The following is a 14808-nucleotide window of genomic DNA, read 5'->3' as shown; positions in this document are numbered from 1 at the left end:
TTTTAAGCAAAGGATAGTAAGTGTGTTAACATTCCCAAATGAAAACCTTCATCTTTCCGTGATTAACTGAAATCATGTTTTCTGCAAAACGTCAACATCTCAAAATCTGTATGTGATGAGATTTGTCAGTGTATATCGTGTACAAACAGGATTTCCAGTTTTTGCTTTGGTCAGGATTTAACCTAAAACAAGACACCCTGTATATTCCCAACAAACTGCTGTTGCCATTTTCTGATTATTGTAGCCACAGAGTCCTAAAATGCATCCTTTATTCACTGGTCCATTTAGGAAGTTACATTAGAGTGACAATGCAGTAGATGAGAAAACTTTGTCAGATGACTGATGTCTTTAGTTGTCCTTTCTCATGCCTGAAAGAAAAGGGAGTTCTGTTTAAAGTGTGATCTGGTAATCTAATGGTATAAGTTCTATAAGTAGCTGAAAAGCTGTAAGACTGTGAGACTAGAACTTGAAAGATAATGTTTAATTATGTTTAATTTTGTATGACACATTTACTAAAATCTTACCAACCCAATGTAAATGAATATCTGTTGTGAAATCACATCATCCTGGATCTTATAACTGAAAGATAATGAGGGCGTGGCTACTCTACTGCAGCTACAGCTGTAGCACTGTAGTGTAGATACTCCCTCATTGACAGGTGAGGTTTTTCCATCAATGTAGTTTAATCCATTTCTCTGAGAGGCGGTAGCTAGATCGACTGAGAAGTTATTCCACTGACCTAGCTGTGTCTATACTGGGGTTAAGGGTAACCTAACTGGTTTTCAGGGTGTGAAATTTTTCACAGCACTGAACAGCATAGCTAGGTAGATCGAATTTTTAAGCATAAACCAGGTCTCAGTGGAGACTAGGACCAACCGTCCACCCAGCACTGTAGCGCTGGGTGGTATCAGCAGCCATGAGGATAATAGTGTGGTGTAATATAATACATTCCATGGGTGGCATACCCGAGCCCACTTAGCCACTGATGCTTTAAAACTCCCACCCCCCAATCTGGGTCTGTGCTGGTTATGTGATCTGTATGCATCTCGTGATCTTTGTAACCTATACCTATAATTCCTCATAACTCAAGCCTGACTCCAGATGTACAGTACCTTCCCTCTTAACTTGTGTATATTTAATTTTAAACGTTAACTTTAATACAATTCCTAACCAGCTAGTGCACTGACTCTGTGCTATGCTTTACCAATTGAAATTCTGAATACTGTGCGACAGAGGCAAAATGGTCCTGTGTCTAAAGCACAAGATTTGAGTTGGGACTTCTAGCTTCCATTTGTGATCCTGCTACTCACTTAGCCTCTCTGTGCTTCCCTTCACAGATTGTGGCAGAAATTTTGTGTACCTCATGCTGGTTGGGTGGCTTAATTCATTAATGTCTGTAAAGTGCTTTGAGCATCTCCCGTGGGCAGTGGTATCGAAATGAAATTTGGTGGTGGCAGTGGGTTTGTATATGGGGCTGTGCACCATTTGTTGACTTTCTTCTTGTTTTGTTGCAGCAGACTGATTACTGGCTAGACTTCATGAATAGAAAGTCCTGGGACTGTTAGACTCCCCAACCCCCGCCCTTTCCACCATGGACCAGGATTATGAGAGACGTCTCCTGCGCCAGATCAACATCCAGAATGAAAACACAATGCCTTGTGTAAGTCCGCACATTTCTACTGTGCCTAATGATTCTCCTAGTGACTTACCCAGGTGCCCCTGCCCCTCCCCACATCCCCCAACAAAGAACAGACTTTATTCTGTGAGCTGTAATGTGCTTTCTCTACTGTCCTTCAGACAGGCTATCTAGCTTCCTATTGAGCTACTTACTAGCATAGAGGCCTTTAGTTATAAACTAAACCAAACCTTTGACTGAAATGCTCTACTGTCTAAGTTTCTGAATTGTCCTGGGAAACAATTACTCAAACAACTTCTTAACTTGGCCAGTTTTTATCCGCTAAAATTTGTTAAATCTCTGTATGTATGTAATACTCAGAAGCCTAAGGGTGTTATAACATCTTTATATAGTTTCCTGATGTCAAGTACTGAATAATAATCTCATTAGGTACTACTGGAATATAGACAGTTGAATTTTTTTTAAGCTAGCAAATCTTCTGAATGCTGGGGGTATACGATAGGTGGACTTTAGATGCACACCGATCTTCCAGCTTTTCTGCGGTGTTTTACGTCATAAGAGCATAATAATGGCCATACTTGGTCAGATCAATGGTCCCTCTAGCCCAGTATCCTGTCTTCTGATGCTGGCTAAGGCCAGATGCTTCAGAGGGAATAATCCGAACAGGGCAATTATCGAGTGATTCATTCCCAGTCATCCAGTCCCAGTATCTGGCAATCGGAGGCTTACAGCCATATAGAACATAGGGTTGCATCCCTGACCAGCTTGGCTAATAGGTCCATTCTTGGCTATCTTCCATCAACGTATCTAATTGAACCCAGTTATAGTTTTGGGCTTCACAGCATCTCGTGACAGTGACTTCCACTCGTTAACTCTGTGTTATGTGAAGTAATTCCCTTTTTTAAAATAAACAAACCTGCTGCCTATTAATTTTTGTCGGGTGACCCTTAGTTCTTCTTCGAGTGATTGTTCACGTCCATTACACATTAGGTGTGCGCGCGCCGCGTGCACGGACGTCGGAAACTTTTTCCCTTAGCGGCTCCCGTCGGGCCGGCGGGGCCCCCACCTTCCCGCCAGAGCGGCGCCCCGCTCCAGGGTATATATATCCCTGCCGACCCGACCCCTTCAGTTCCTTCTTACCGTCCGTGGCGGCGTTGGAACAACTCTGTCTCTCGTCTGAGAGTGTCCCTTAGCACATTAGAGTTATCTAGCAGTTAATCAGTTAGTTGTGTAGTGTTTAACCAGTAGTTAACGGCTCATTAGAGTACTTAAAGTTCTTGCTGGGGTTGTTTGTTCAGCCCCGGCACCGGCCCTGGGCGGTGGGGTATGCCACACGCCCAGGGTTTTAAGGCCTGTGCCACGTGCCGCAGGCCTATGCCATTGAGCGACCCCCACGCTTCGTGTCTTCGTTGCCTGGGGGAGGCTCACCAGAAGGAGCGCTGCAAAATCTGCAAGGCCTTTAAGCCCAGAACTAAAAAAGAGAGGGACTTTCACCTTAAGCAGCTGCTCATGGAGACGGCGTTACAGCCCTCCACTTCGACGGCACCGTCTGCCTCCGTGCGGAGCGCCCCGGCTTCGGTGCGGGAACCGGCGCCGGCGGGTCACCCGAAGACCACGGCACCGACCCAGCGGGGAAGTGCACGACGCCGATCGTCTTCGCCGGCAAAAGTGAAGGGCCAACCTAAGGCCCGAGGTCGCTCCCCGCACAAGAAGGCGGCACCGGTAAAGACCTCGAGTGCCCCTAAGGCCGACACGGCCTCATCACGGACCCCGGTAGTGGCTCCGGCGCCGAAGGGCCCGTCGAGCCCCGGGATGAGCGCGTCGAGCGAGGATGCAGGGCTGGAGGAACTGGTGGAACAGCCCTCCACTCCGGACACGTTTGAGGCAGCTAAGGACCTCATTGCCTTGTCCGTCGAGGCCCCGGCACGCGCTGAAGGCACCCCGCCTATGCTGCCGCGCAGAGGCAAGCCGGCGATGGTGCGCCCACCACGGTCGCCGTCTCGGCACCGTTCCAGGGACCGGTCCCGGTCGAGCTCCGCCTCGGTGGACTCCCGGTTGCCCTCGGCGCAAGAAGCACCGCAGCAGTCGGGCTTCAACAAACGGCCGGCACCGACTCAGCAACCGAGCACGAGTCGGCACCGCGAAGCATCGGCGACTCGTTACCCGAGGCCGACCAGCCATAGCCGTTCCCGGTCCCGCGATCACCGGTACCGTTCCAGGTCCAGGTCGACGAGGCGCCATTCCAGGTCCTGGTCGCGGAGGCGCTACTCCCCAAGACCGGACCGGCACCGTCCCACGGCCCCACCGTGGCCTTCCAGGTCACCGTCTGTGGTCTCGGGGACTGACTCAGACCAATACGGCGGGTATGCCCATAGGTCACAAGCCAGCAGGGACTACGGTCAGTCACAATGGGGCCAGCCGAGCCAATGGCCATTCTGGACACCCTGGGCCTACCATCAACAAGAGCCCCCATCGGGAGCCTCGAGATCCGGGCCATCCCGGTACCGATCCCGCTCCCCGCGGCACCGTCCGCCATCGTATAGGGAGGCAACGGTCTCTAGACCACCGGAGCGGGAAGGAGTGGACTCGGCACCGAGTACGGTACCGTCCCAATCCCACGCGGCGGGTCAGGCCGCAGAGGAGCAATTGGCTGATGCCGGATTGCAGGACAATGAGGATGGGCAGAAGGCCCCGACCTCTTCCTCCTCGCCAGATGAGGCGGTAGCGGGCACACTGGTGTCCGGCCCTCCCCCGATTGACCATCGGGCACACCAAGACCTGCTCCGCCGGGTAGCCCTCAATCTGGGCTTGCAAGCGGAGGAGACCATAGAGCAGGACGACCCCATGGTCGATATCCTGAGCCCAGAGGGCCCCTCCAGAGTCGCTCTCCCGATTATACGGACAGTACAGTCCAACTATAAGACGGTGTGGCAAACACCGGCCTCCAGTGCGCCAACTGCAAAGGGAGTGGAGAGGAAATACTTCGCCCCATCTAGAGGGTTTGACTTCCTCTTTCTACATCCGTCCCCCTGTTCGCTGGTGGTCTCGGCGGTCAACGAAAGGGAGCGACATGGCCAGCAAGCTCCTGCCCCCAAGGGCAAGGAAGCTAAGAGATTGGACCTATTCGGGAGGAAAGTCTATTCATCGGGGGGCCTGCAACTGAGGATCGCCAATCAGCAGGTGATTCTAAACAGGCACAATTTTAACTCTTGGGCATCAGTCGCCAAGTTCAAGGACTCCCTCCCACCTGACGCGCATCCGGAGTTCACGGCCCTGGTGGACGAGGGAATGGCAGTGGCCAAGACCTCTTTACAGGCCGCACTGGACTCAGCCGACGCTGCGGCTAGAACAATCGCGTCGGGAGTCGTGATGAGGCGTTCGGCGTGGTTGCAGGCTTCAGGTCTCCCGCCGGAGGTGCAGACCACGCTGCAGGACCTCCCGTTTGAAGGTTCGGGCTTGTTTTCCGACCAGACGGACGCCAAGCTACATAGCCTTAAGGACTCACGAGCGACCCTTAAGTCGTTGGGTATGCACACGCCGGTAACGCAGCGTAAGCCCTTCAAACCCCAGCCGCCGCAAAGGCATTACCACCCTCGGCCCCGACACGAGCCTTACCGCCGTCGAGGCAGGGATAACAGGCGGAGATGTAACAATACGCCTAACCAGGGCCAGAATCACGGCCAGGGCAAGCCGCAGCCGGGAAATAAACCAGGCTTTTGAAGCTATGCCCGAGGACAGCGTACCACTTCATATACCGGATCCTCCTTTGGGTTTCAAGGACCGTCTGTCCCAATTCTACCGGGCCTGGTCGCACATAACATCGGACCGCTGGGTCCTGCGCACAGTGAAGGCGGGCTATACCCTCCAGTTTTCCTTGCCCCCTCCCTACCATCCCCCTTCCCCGTCCCTCTTCAGGGACCCTTCTCACGAGCAACTCCTCATACAGGAGGTACAGACCCTTCTCGCTGCAGGAGCAGTAGAAGAGGTCCCTCTGGACCTAAGGGGAAAAGGATTCTATTCCAGATACTTCCTGATCCCCAAGGCGAAAGGGGGCCTTCGTCCTATCTTGGACCTGCGCGATCTAAACAGGTTTCTGATCAAAGAGCGCTTCCGTATGGTCTCCCTTGGAACTATTATCCCATCCCTGGATCCGGGGGATTGGTATGCTGCCCTCGATATGAAAGATGCCTATTTTCACATCGCAATCAATCCGGCCCACAGGCGTTTTCTGCGCTTCGTCGTCAGCCAGCGCCATTTCCAATTTACTGTCCTGCCCTTCGGCCTGGCATCAGCTCCACGGGTGTTTACGAAGTGCATGTCCGTGGTAGCAGCCTTCCTTCGAAAAAGAAGGATGCGTGTGTTCCCGTACCTGGACGATTGGCTACTCGCGGGCAGGTCGGAGGCCGAGGTCCGATCTCACGTGACGCTGGCCTTGCAGACGTTCGACAAGCTCGGCCTCCGGGTCAACGTGCCGAAATCCACGTTAGTCCCCACACAGAGGCTGGACTTCATAGGTGCTACCCTGGCCTCGGTAACCGCGCGAGCGAGTTTACCAGAGGCACGGTTCATGTCAATTCACAGGGCCGTAAGCTCGGTCCAAAAATTTCCCACGACAACGGCAAGGTGTTGCATGCAGCTTCTGGGGCATATGGCAGCTTGCACGCACGTGGTCAGACATGCCCGGCTGAGACTCCGGCATTTACAGTTGTGGTTCGCCCACACGCATCGCCCCAACAGAGACCCATTGGATCAAGTAGTCACGATCCCGAACCAGGTGCTCAGCTCGCTACGCTGGTGGCTCGATCGCCAGCAGGTATGCGAAGGGATCCCCTTTGCTGCCCCACAACCCACTCTGACGTTAGTGACAGATGCATCAGACATGGGCTGGGGGGCGCACCTGGGGGAACTGCGGACCCAAGGGCTGTGGTCCGGAGAGGACAAGCTGCTTCACATCAATCTGAAGGAGCTAAGAGCGGTTCGCCTCGCCTGCCAGACCTTCCACGCCTTCCTAAAAGGTCACAGCGTGGCAGTCCTGACGGACAACACTACCGCCATGTTCTATATAAACAAGCAGGGCGGGTCCCGGTCTTCTCCCCTCTGTCACGAGGCACTCCAATTATGGAACTTCTGTATAGCCCATGCGATACACCTCATCGCGACGTATCTTCCGGGAATTCAGAACGGCTTAGCAGACCGCCTCAGCCGATCTTATCGAATGCACGAATGGGCACTGAGAGGAGACGTCCTGCATTCGATCTTCCGGAGGTGGGGGTTTCCCCGGGTGGATCTATTCGCCACCAGGGACAACAGCCAATGCCCTCAGTTCTGCTCGTTCCAGAACCTCAGCCCGGGATCATTAGCGGATGCTTTCATGATCCCATGGGGAGGGAGCCTAAAATATGCCTTCCCTCCATTTCCACTTATACACAAGGTTCTTCTCAAGACCCGCAGGGACAGGGCAACGATCATACTTATTGCCCCGGCCTGGCCTCGCCAGCATTGGTTCACGTCCCTGCTGGAACTGTCCGTAGCCGATCCAATCACCCTTCCCCTCCATCGCGACCTAGTCACGCAAGACAAAGGTCGCCTACTCCACCCGAACCTGTCTTCGCTTCATCTCACGGCATGGTATCTCTCTGGCTGAACGATGCAGAACACAGGTGCTCTCACCAGGTTCAGCAAATCCTCCTTAATAGTAGGAAGCCCTCTACAAGGGCAACATACCTGGCGAAGTGGAAAAGGTTCTCCCACTGGTGTGAGCCTCAACGCATACAGCCTTTACAGGCCTCGGTTCCGTCCATCTTGGACTATTTACTGCACCTCAAGAATCAAGGGCTTGCGCCTGCCTCAATTAGAGTTCACTTAGCCGCTATTTCGGCTTTCCATCCGGGAGAGTTGGGAGTGTCGGTATTCTCCAACCCCACAGTGGCCCGATTCCTCAAGGGGCTGGAAAGGGTGTTTCCCTACTCACGCCCGCCGGTTCCGACGTGTTCTCTGAACCTAGTCCTAAATAGACTCATGAGTCCTCCCTTTGAGCCCCTGGCCACTTGCTCCCTCACGCACCTCTCGTGGAAGGTGGCGTTTCTCGTGGCCATCACGTCGGCCAGACGGGTATCGGAATTGAGGGCCCTCTCGTCGGAACCACCCTATACGGTGTACCATAAAGATAAGGTGCAACTTAGGCCGCACCCCAAATTCCTCCCAAAGGTGGTGTCACAGTTTCACATGGGGCAAGACATTTGCCTACCGGTATTTTTTCCAAAACCCCATACGGATCCTCACCACCGCAGCCTACATACTCTGGATGTCCGAAGGGCGTTGGCATTTTACCTGGAGCGGACCAGGTCGTTCCGCAGAACACCCCAGCTGTTCATTGCGATTGCGGAACGTATGAAAGGCTTGCCTATCTCGACACAGCGCTTGTCGGCATGGATTGTGCATTGTATACGCACTTGTTATGAGCTCGCCAATGTTCCGGCCCCGGAGATCCGGGCCCATTCGACTAGAGCCCAAGCGTCCTCAATGGCCTACTTGGCGCAGGTCCCGATCCAGGAGATCTGTAAGGCAGCCACCTGGTCGTCCATACACACGTTCACAGCCCATTACGCGATCCATCATCAGACCAGAGAGGACGCGATGGTCGGCCGGGCTGTGTTACAGTCAGTTGTACCTTGACTCCTACCCACCTCCAATGGTAAGCTTGGGAATCACCTAATGTGTAATGGACGTGAACAATCACTCGAAGAAGAAAGAACGGTTACTTACCTTCTGTAACTGTTGTTCTTCGAGATGTGTTGTTCACGTCCATTACACTTCCCACCCTCCTTCCCCTCTGTCGGAGTCTCCGGCAAGAAGGAACCGAAGGGGTCGGGTCGGCAGGGATATATATACCCTGGAGCGGGGCGCCGCTCTGGCGGGAAGGTGGGGGCCCCGCCGGCCCGACGGGAGCCGCTAAGGGAAAAAGTTTCCGACGTCCATGCACGCGGCGCGCGCACACCTAATGTGTAATGGACGTGAACAACACATCTCGAAGAACAACAGTTACAGAAGGTAAGTAACCGTTCTTTCTTGAGTTATGTGAAGGGGTAAATAACGCTTCCGTATTCACTTTCTCCACTCCAGTCATGAGTCTATCCTATCCCTCTTTAGTCATCTTTTCTAAAACAGTCCCAGTCGTCTTAATCTCTCTTCATATGGAAGCTGATCCATATCCGTAATCATTTGTATTGCTCTTCTCTGTACATTTTCCAGTTGTAATATATCTTTGAGTTGGCCAACTAGAACCACACTCAGTATTCAAGGTGTGGGCGTACCACGGATTTATATAGTGGCATTATGATCTTATCGATCCCTTTCCTTAATGGTTCCGAACATTTTGTTAGCTTTTTTGACTGCCACTGCAAACTGAGCAGGTGTTTTCAGAGAACTATCAATGATTTGATTACTCCAAGATCTTTCTTGAGTGGTAACAGCTAATTTAGACCCCATCATTTTGTATGTATAGTTGGGATAATGTTTTCCAGTGTGCATTACTTCTCATTTATCAACATTGAATTTCATCTGCCATTTTGTTGCCCCGTCACCCAGTTTTGTGAGGTCCCTTAGTTAAATCCAAAGAAAACTGTGAAGAATTACAATCTTGCGTAATTTTGTATAATCTGAAAACTTCGCCACCTCACTGTTTTGTTAGAATCATTTATGAATATGGTGATCAGCACTGATCCCAGTACGGTTCCTTGGGTGACCCCTCTGTTTACCTCTCTCCACTCTGAAAAGTGACCATTTATTCCTACCCTCCGTTTCCTATATTTTAACCAGTTACTGAGCCATGAGAGGACCTTCCCTCTTGTCCCATGACAGCTTACTTTGCTTAAGAGCTTTTGGTGAGGGACCTTGTCAAAGGCTTTCTGAAAGTCCAAGTCCACAATATCCATTGCTTCACCCTTGTCCACATGTTTGTTGACCCCCTCAAACAATTCTAATAGATCGGTGAGGCAAGTAAAATATTCTTCTGAAATCCTTTGGGAGAGACTGTGTGGTACCCCTTAGAGGCGTGGCCCAAGCATTGCATTCCAGTGGAAGGGGGTCAAAGGTTACTTTCATCCACCTTTGTGCCTCCCAGATTTGGGGTGCCTCTGGGGCCTAAAATGGCAGCTGGGGTAAGTTAGGCTCAGCAGCTGGACCCAAAGGGCACTGTATGCTGTGGTGCCACCCTGAATCGCCATAGTGCTATGCCATGGTGCCCAGTATTGCCAGTTCTTGTAATTTTATTGTGAGACTTGTGATATTTGATGTGTTACTTAACAGCCCTGCTCCTGGAGACAAGTGATTACATTAATCTTGGCTCATATTTTTAAAAAGTAAGTTTCTCACTCTCATGTTTGCAGAGAAAACTCTCAAATGCACCCAGAAGCACAAATTTTAATTTTATCAGATTTTTAAACCAATCTCATGACGTTTGGACAGTTGGGGTTGGCAATACTTCCCCCTGTGGTGGGTCTTACAGGGAGGCCTGTAGCTTCCTTACACAACACCTGTGCTGAGAGAATTGTCCTCCAGCTAGCCCGAGTGTGTTAATGTCCTTGTATGCTGTGACATGGCCCCAAATTGCACCCTCTGTCTCTACGTGGATAGGCCTTCAAATCGTTACAAGCCTGTGACACAGTCTAATCCAGGGATCGGCAACCTTTGGCCCTCTGCTTGCCAGGGTAAGCACCCTGGCGGGCCGGGCCGGTTTGTTTACCTGCCACATCCACAGGTTTGGCTGATCGCGGCTCCCACTGGGCACGGTTCACAGCTCCAGGCCAATGTGGGCTGTGGGAAGCAGCAGCTAGCACATCCCTTGTCCCACACCACTTCCCGCAGCCCCCACTGGCCTAGAGCGATGAACCGCGGCCAGTGGAGCCGCGATCGGCCGAACCTGCGGATGTGGCAGGTAAACAAACCGGCCCAGCTTGCCTGGGTGCTTACCCTGGCAAGCCGCGTGCCAAAGGTTGCCGATCTCTGGTCTAATCCATGTCATCCACTTATGTTGGTATTTCACTGTTCTTGCTTTCTTTGCCTTGGGTAAAGTGTGTAAATAGTCTAAAGACCGTGGTCTTGATCTCCATATCTTACTGAGTCTTGGAACGCGTCCTCAGCTGACATGATGCACGTAAATGGCTTTTAACTGAAATAAAATTCCCACAGGAGGATTCGTATATTAGTTCTGGTCATATCTGCTACGAACTCCATAATATCTTTTGCCATTACTAAGATCTTAAAATACACACTTAACTGTAGTCCTGCAGAGATTCTACTTGATGTAATTGATCTAGGTTCGATGCTGAATGCACACTGAAGGGATATTTCTGGATTACACACACTATCTCTAGCAAAACCAAGAAATATAAAGGTCCCTTTATTCACCCCCTACAAGAACATTAGCATTATGGAGAAAACAAACAAATGTTAGAAAATTAGGAAGTAGTGTTAAGGTGACATTTTCCCACACAACACAGCAGCCATGACTCTGCTCCCATAGGAATGCCAAGAGGACTTGGAAGCATTGCTGTACTTATCTGACCTTAATAAAACCTGCTGTCTTCAGTGCGCACACACCCACTCCAAACTCCTGTTCGTACGCTGCGGCGCCCTTGGCATACACGGCAGCAGCCTGGGTATGGCAGAGATCACACTGGCCAAAAGGCTTAGGGAGGAGCAAGGTACTGAAATCTCCCTGCGGGACTCTCAGGGGTCAACACCCTCCCGTTCTGGAAGGACAGAAAAAAGATCGCGCTGAGTGCTTGCAACCTTAACTAGCACGTGTTTTGTGTGTGCAATATTCTTATAAGGTACAATACACTGTATGTTTATGTGAGGGCTGAATTGCTAATATTTGGGTCTTTCAGACCAACAGGGGAAGGGATACCAGTCATGCCAATACCTCACAGTGCCCTGCCTCCAGCTGCCCAGATTTCAAACCTCGGGACCATTGGCAAGAGCATACCAGCTGATCTCCACTGTTGAGAGGGAGCATGTGAAGAGACAGGTTCTTTAAGTGCTCCTGTTAGCACTTGTCAGTGGGAATTGTGCCTGTGTAAGGAGTGCTTACTAGGGTTGTAAGGTGACAAACCGTGTGTTCTGTCATTCCAGGTTTATTTGACCCTAATGAAAGCAGATTTCTGGAGTCTGCCTTTCAGAGCCCACTGTGATCCAACACTTTTCCTGCCTGGTTCTTGCAGTGTTTCTCCATATGTAACTTTTTAAACTTCAGGTAGTTGAGATGAGACGAACACTGACACCTTCCAACTCTCCAATGTCCTCCCCCAGTAAACATGGAGACCGTTTCATTCCCTCAAGAGCTGGGGCCAACTGGAGCATTAACTTCCACAGAATAAATGTGAGTATTACCCCCGAGTTACACAGCACAAGGTATTTTTCTTAGCAGGATGGGGGAGTTTGCACAGAGTTAAAGAAGTTTGTTTGGCAGGAAAACTACTTCAGAGGACTAGTAGAGTATTACCTTCCCCCTCCGCTCCCCACTGCTTCACCTTCTGCTCTCCATCTCTTTTGCTGCTTCACTATTTGATGCCTCAGCATCACAATCGATTGCTGCAGATTTTTCAAGATGGTGGTGCTTTTCCCATTACTGGGGGGGGGGGGGGGAAGAAAAGTGAAGGTTGTGAGATCTTTGTTTGCAGTGACTGGAGTGTTTGTTAGCATATATTTTCCCCCCTCTAGGAAAACGAAAAGTCACCAAGTCAAAACAGAAAAGCAAAGGATGCTACCTCAGACAATGGCAAAGGTAGATGTGTTTTGTCCCACTTGTTCCTTTGTGTCTAGCTTTTGATTTGACACTGAAGTCATAGCATGGGCAACAGCAGTGCAAGCATCTCGCTTGCTGCCCTAGCTATTGGGCCACAGCCCTGACCTGGAGGCATCATCACAGGGAATATAACTTGGTCTTCACAGCCCATTCAGATGAGTTGACGTACCCCCCTGCAAGACCACAGCGTACCCCGGTTGAGAACCACTAGCGTAGGAGACTCTGCTCAAGAGCTCGTTTGTATGTTCGTACAGATGGCCTTGCTTACTCAGCCTTGCTAAAGAACGAACTACTGGGAGCAGGGATTGAGAAAGTGCAGGACCCGCAGACCGAGGACAGGAGACTGCAGCCATCCACGCCAGAGAAGAAGAGCCTCTTCACGGTAAGTTTGGCTAGCAATGCATCGGTCCGCATTGCTCATGCGAGGGGAGTTGGACACTCCTCAAATATGCTAGCAGGTGCATAGTGTAATAGCTATATTAAGAAGTCTAGCCAAGGTTTAAAATGAGTCATCAATAGTATGGAATGACCAGTGTGGGTTGTATTAGTAACAAAATCCAGTGGACACTGTCCACAGACAGCATGAGAAACTGCTGCTTGCTGCAGAAATCCTTCTTTCCTGAATTATGACCGAGGGTTTGAAAGACTGTTTTGGAAAGGATGTGGGCAAGTTAACACATGGTCTTGATGTGTTCCCTAAATGAAGGAGAGGTTTTGAGATTCAACAGAAATTAGTTGCTCAGTATTGCTGTAGAGCAAGATTTAAAGGAATCTTTAAGGGAAGGAACTGTAAAGTAAAACACAGTGGGGCCACCACAATGCAGGGTTTTGGAGGGACCTCTGCCTAGGTAATGTATGTTAATTAATTACATTGTAGGTGATCTTGTAAACCTCTGGCACGTCAGGACCTGTACTGTGTGGGGTTTTTGTATCCAATGCTTTCTTCTTTGTGCAGTACTCGCTCAGCACCAAACGCTCCAGTCCAGATGATGGCAATGAGGTCTCCCCATATTCCCTGTCACCTGTCAGCAACAAAAGGTAATGCTGGCTACCTGTGGGTGGGGAAAAATGGGGGCTGGGGTTCTTAAGGAGCTCTCTGACTAATGTTATAATTGGTTGCTGTACAGCAGGGGTAGGCAACCTATGGCATGCGTGCCGAAGGCGGCATGCAAGCTGATTTTCAGTGGCACTCACACTGTCTGGGTCCTGGCCATCGGTCTGGGGGGGCTCTACATTTTAATTTAATTTTAAATGAAACTTCTTAAACATTTTAAAAACCTTATTTACTTTTACATACAACAATAGTTTAGTTATATATTATAGACTTAGAGAAAGAAACCTTCTAAAAATGTTAAAATGTATGACTGGCACGCGAAACCTTAAATCAGAGTGACTAAATGAAGACTTGGCCCAGCACTTCTGAAAGGTTGCTGACCCCTGCTGTACAGCTATGGGATTTCAGGAGGGGAAGTGGGCAGCAGGAGTACTCAGACACCTAAGGAGCAAGGATCTTGTCTCTGTGCAAACAGCCCTAGAAATATAGTAGATTCCACTTGTTAGCAATCTCTCAGTTCCCAGCAACTGCTGTTATTATCCAGAGGCTGCCGGTAAGCGAAAGGCAATGCCAGGGAAGGCAGTGCTGGGAGGGGAGGCTGTGGCAGGGAATTGGGGGGGAGGTTTGGGAGGCTCTAGCCAGCACTGGGATATGCATTCCCATGCTGCAGCTCTCTAAACCTGCCTGTGGCTGGTGCTCGGCATGTCCCAGTGCTCTCTTCCCTGCCACATCCCCGAAGGCAGGTTTGCAGGGCTAGTCAGGGAAGGAAGCACTGGGACGTGCCAAGCCTGGGCCTCTGGTACCAGGGCAGGGCACAGCCTGGAGAGCACAGTGGTACCGTGCAGCCCCTTGGACCCCCACGCTCCTGCTCCCATGAAAAGCCCGGCATCCTCCTCCCAAACAGCAGGCAGATTGGCAGGCTGCAGCCAGAAAAGCATGTCAAAAGGCTGTCAAAAAGCAGCATGCCTGTTAGTATCTGAATCCCATTAACATTGTAGTCTAATGAGACAGGATTGGTTCCCAGCAAAATGTTGCTATTAACCAGAAGTTGTTAATATCAGGAGTGTTATTAAGTGGCCTCCCCTTTTTGGGCATGTGGCTATGGTCACTGGAGGGGCCACACGGAGATCGCCTCAGTCAGGGCAAACTGCAAAGGATGGGGCAGACGATCCCCAAAACTGATGGTTTATTCTTATAATTAGATTCTCCAAGCCAGTAACAAAATAGCTTCTGTAATACCACACTGGTTACCCAGAAGCTGAAACACAGTTCCCCTTAAGCAATCCAGCTCTGGGCTCCCACGTGGACAGC

At 50.7% G+C, this 14808-nt stretch overlaps 1 protein-coding gene across 2 annotated transcripts in view; it reads left to right on the top strand.

Annotated features, from left to right (window-relative positions):
* Positions 1 to 14808, top strand: part of FZR1 (fizzy and cell division cycle 20 related 1) — a 40890-nt gene that overhangs the window by 12703 nt on the left and 13379 nt on the right. Inside the window, exons 2-6 of one of the 2 annotated variants that reach the window (XM_054013536.1) lie at positions 1515 to 1660; positions 11892 to 12017; positions 12359 to 12422; positions 12698 to 12825; positions 13399 to 13481. In XM_054013536.1, coding sequence (XP_053869511.1) covers positions 1592 to 1660; positions 11892 to 12017; positions 12359 to 12422; positions 12698 to 12825; positions 13399 to 13481 — 470 coding nt within the window. In that variant the 5' untranslated portion in view covers positions 1515 to 1591. The remainder of the gene's footprint in view (positions 1 to 1514; positions 1661 to 11891; positions 12018 to 12358; positions 12423 to 12697; positions 12826 to 13398; positions 13482 to 14808) is intronic. The other variant, XM_054013537.1, reaches the window with a different exon arrangement.

This window comes from Malaclemys terrapin, chromosome 24, assembly GCF_027887155.1.
Source record: "Malaclemys terrapin pileata isolate rMalTer1 chromosome 24, rMalTer1.hap1, whole genome shotgun sequence".
In the NCBI taxonomy this organism is placed as follows: domain Eukaryota; kingdom Metazoa; phylum Chordata; order Testudines; family Emydidae; genus Malaclemys; species Malaclemys terrapin.
Note: the sequence above shows the minus strand (reverse complement) of the source record. Positions and strands in the feature narration are given on the sequence as shown.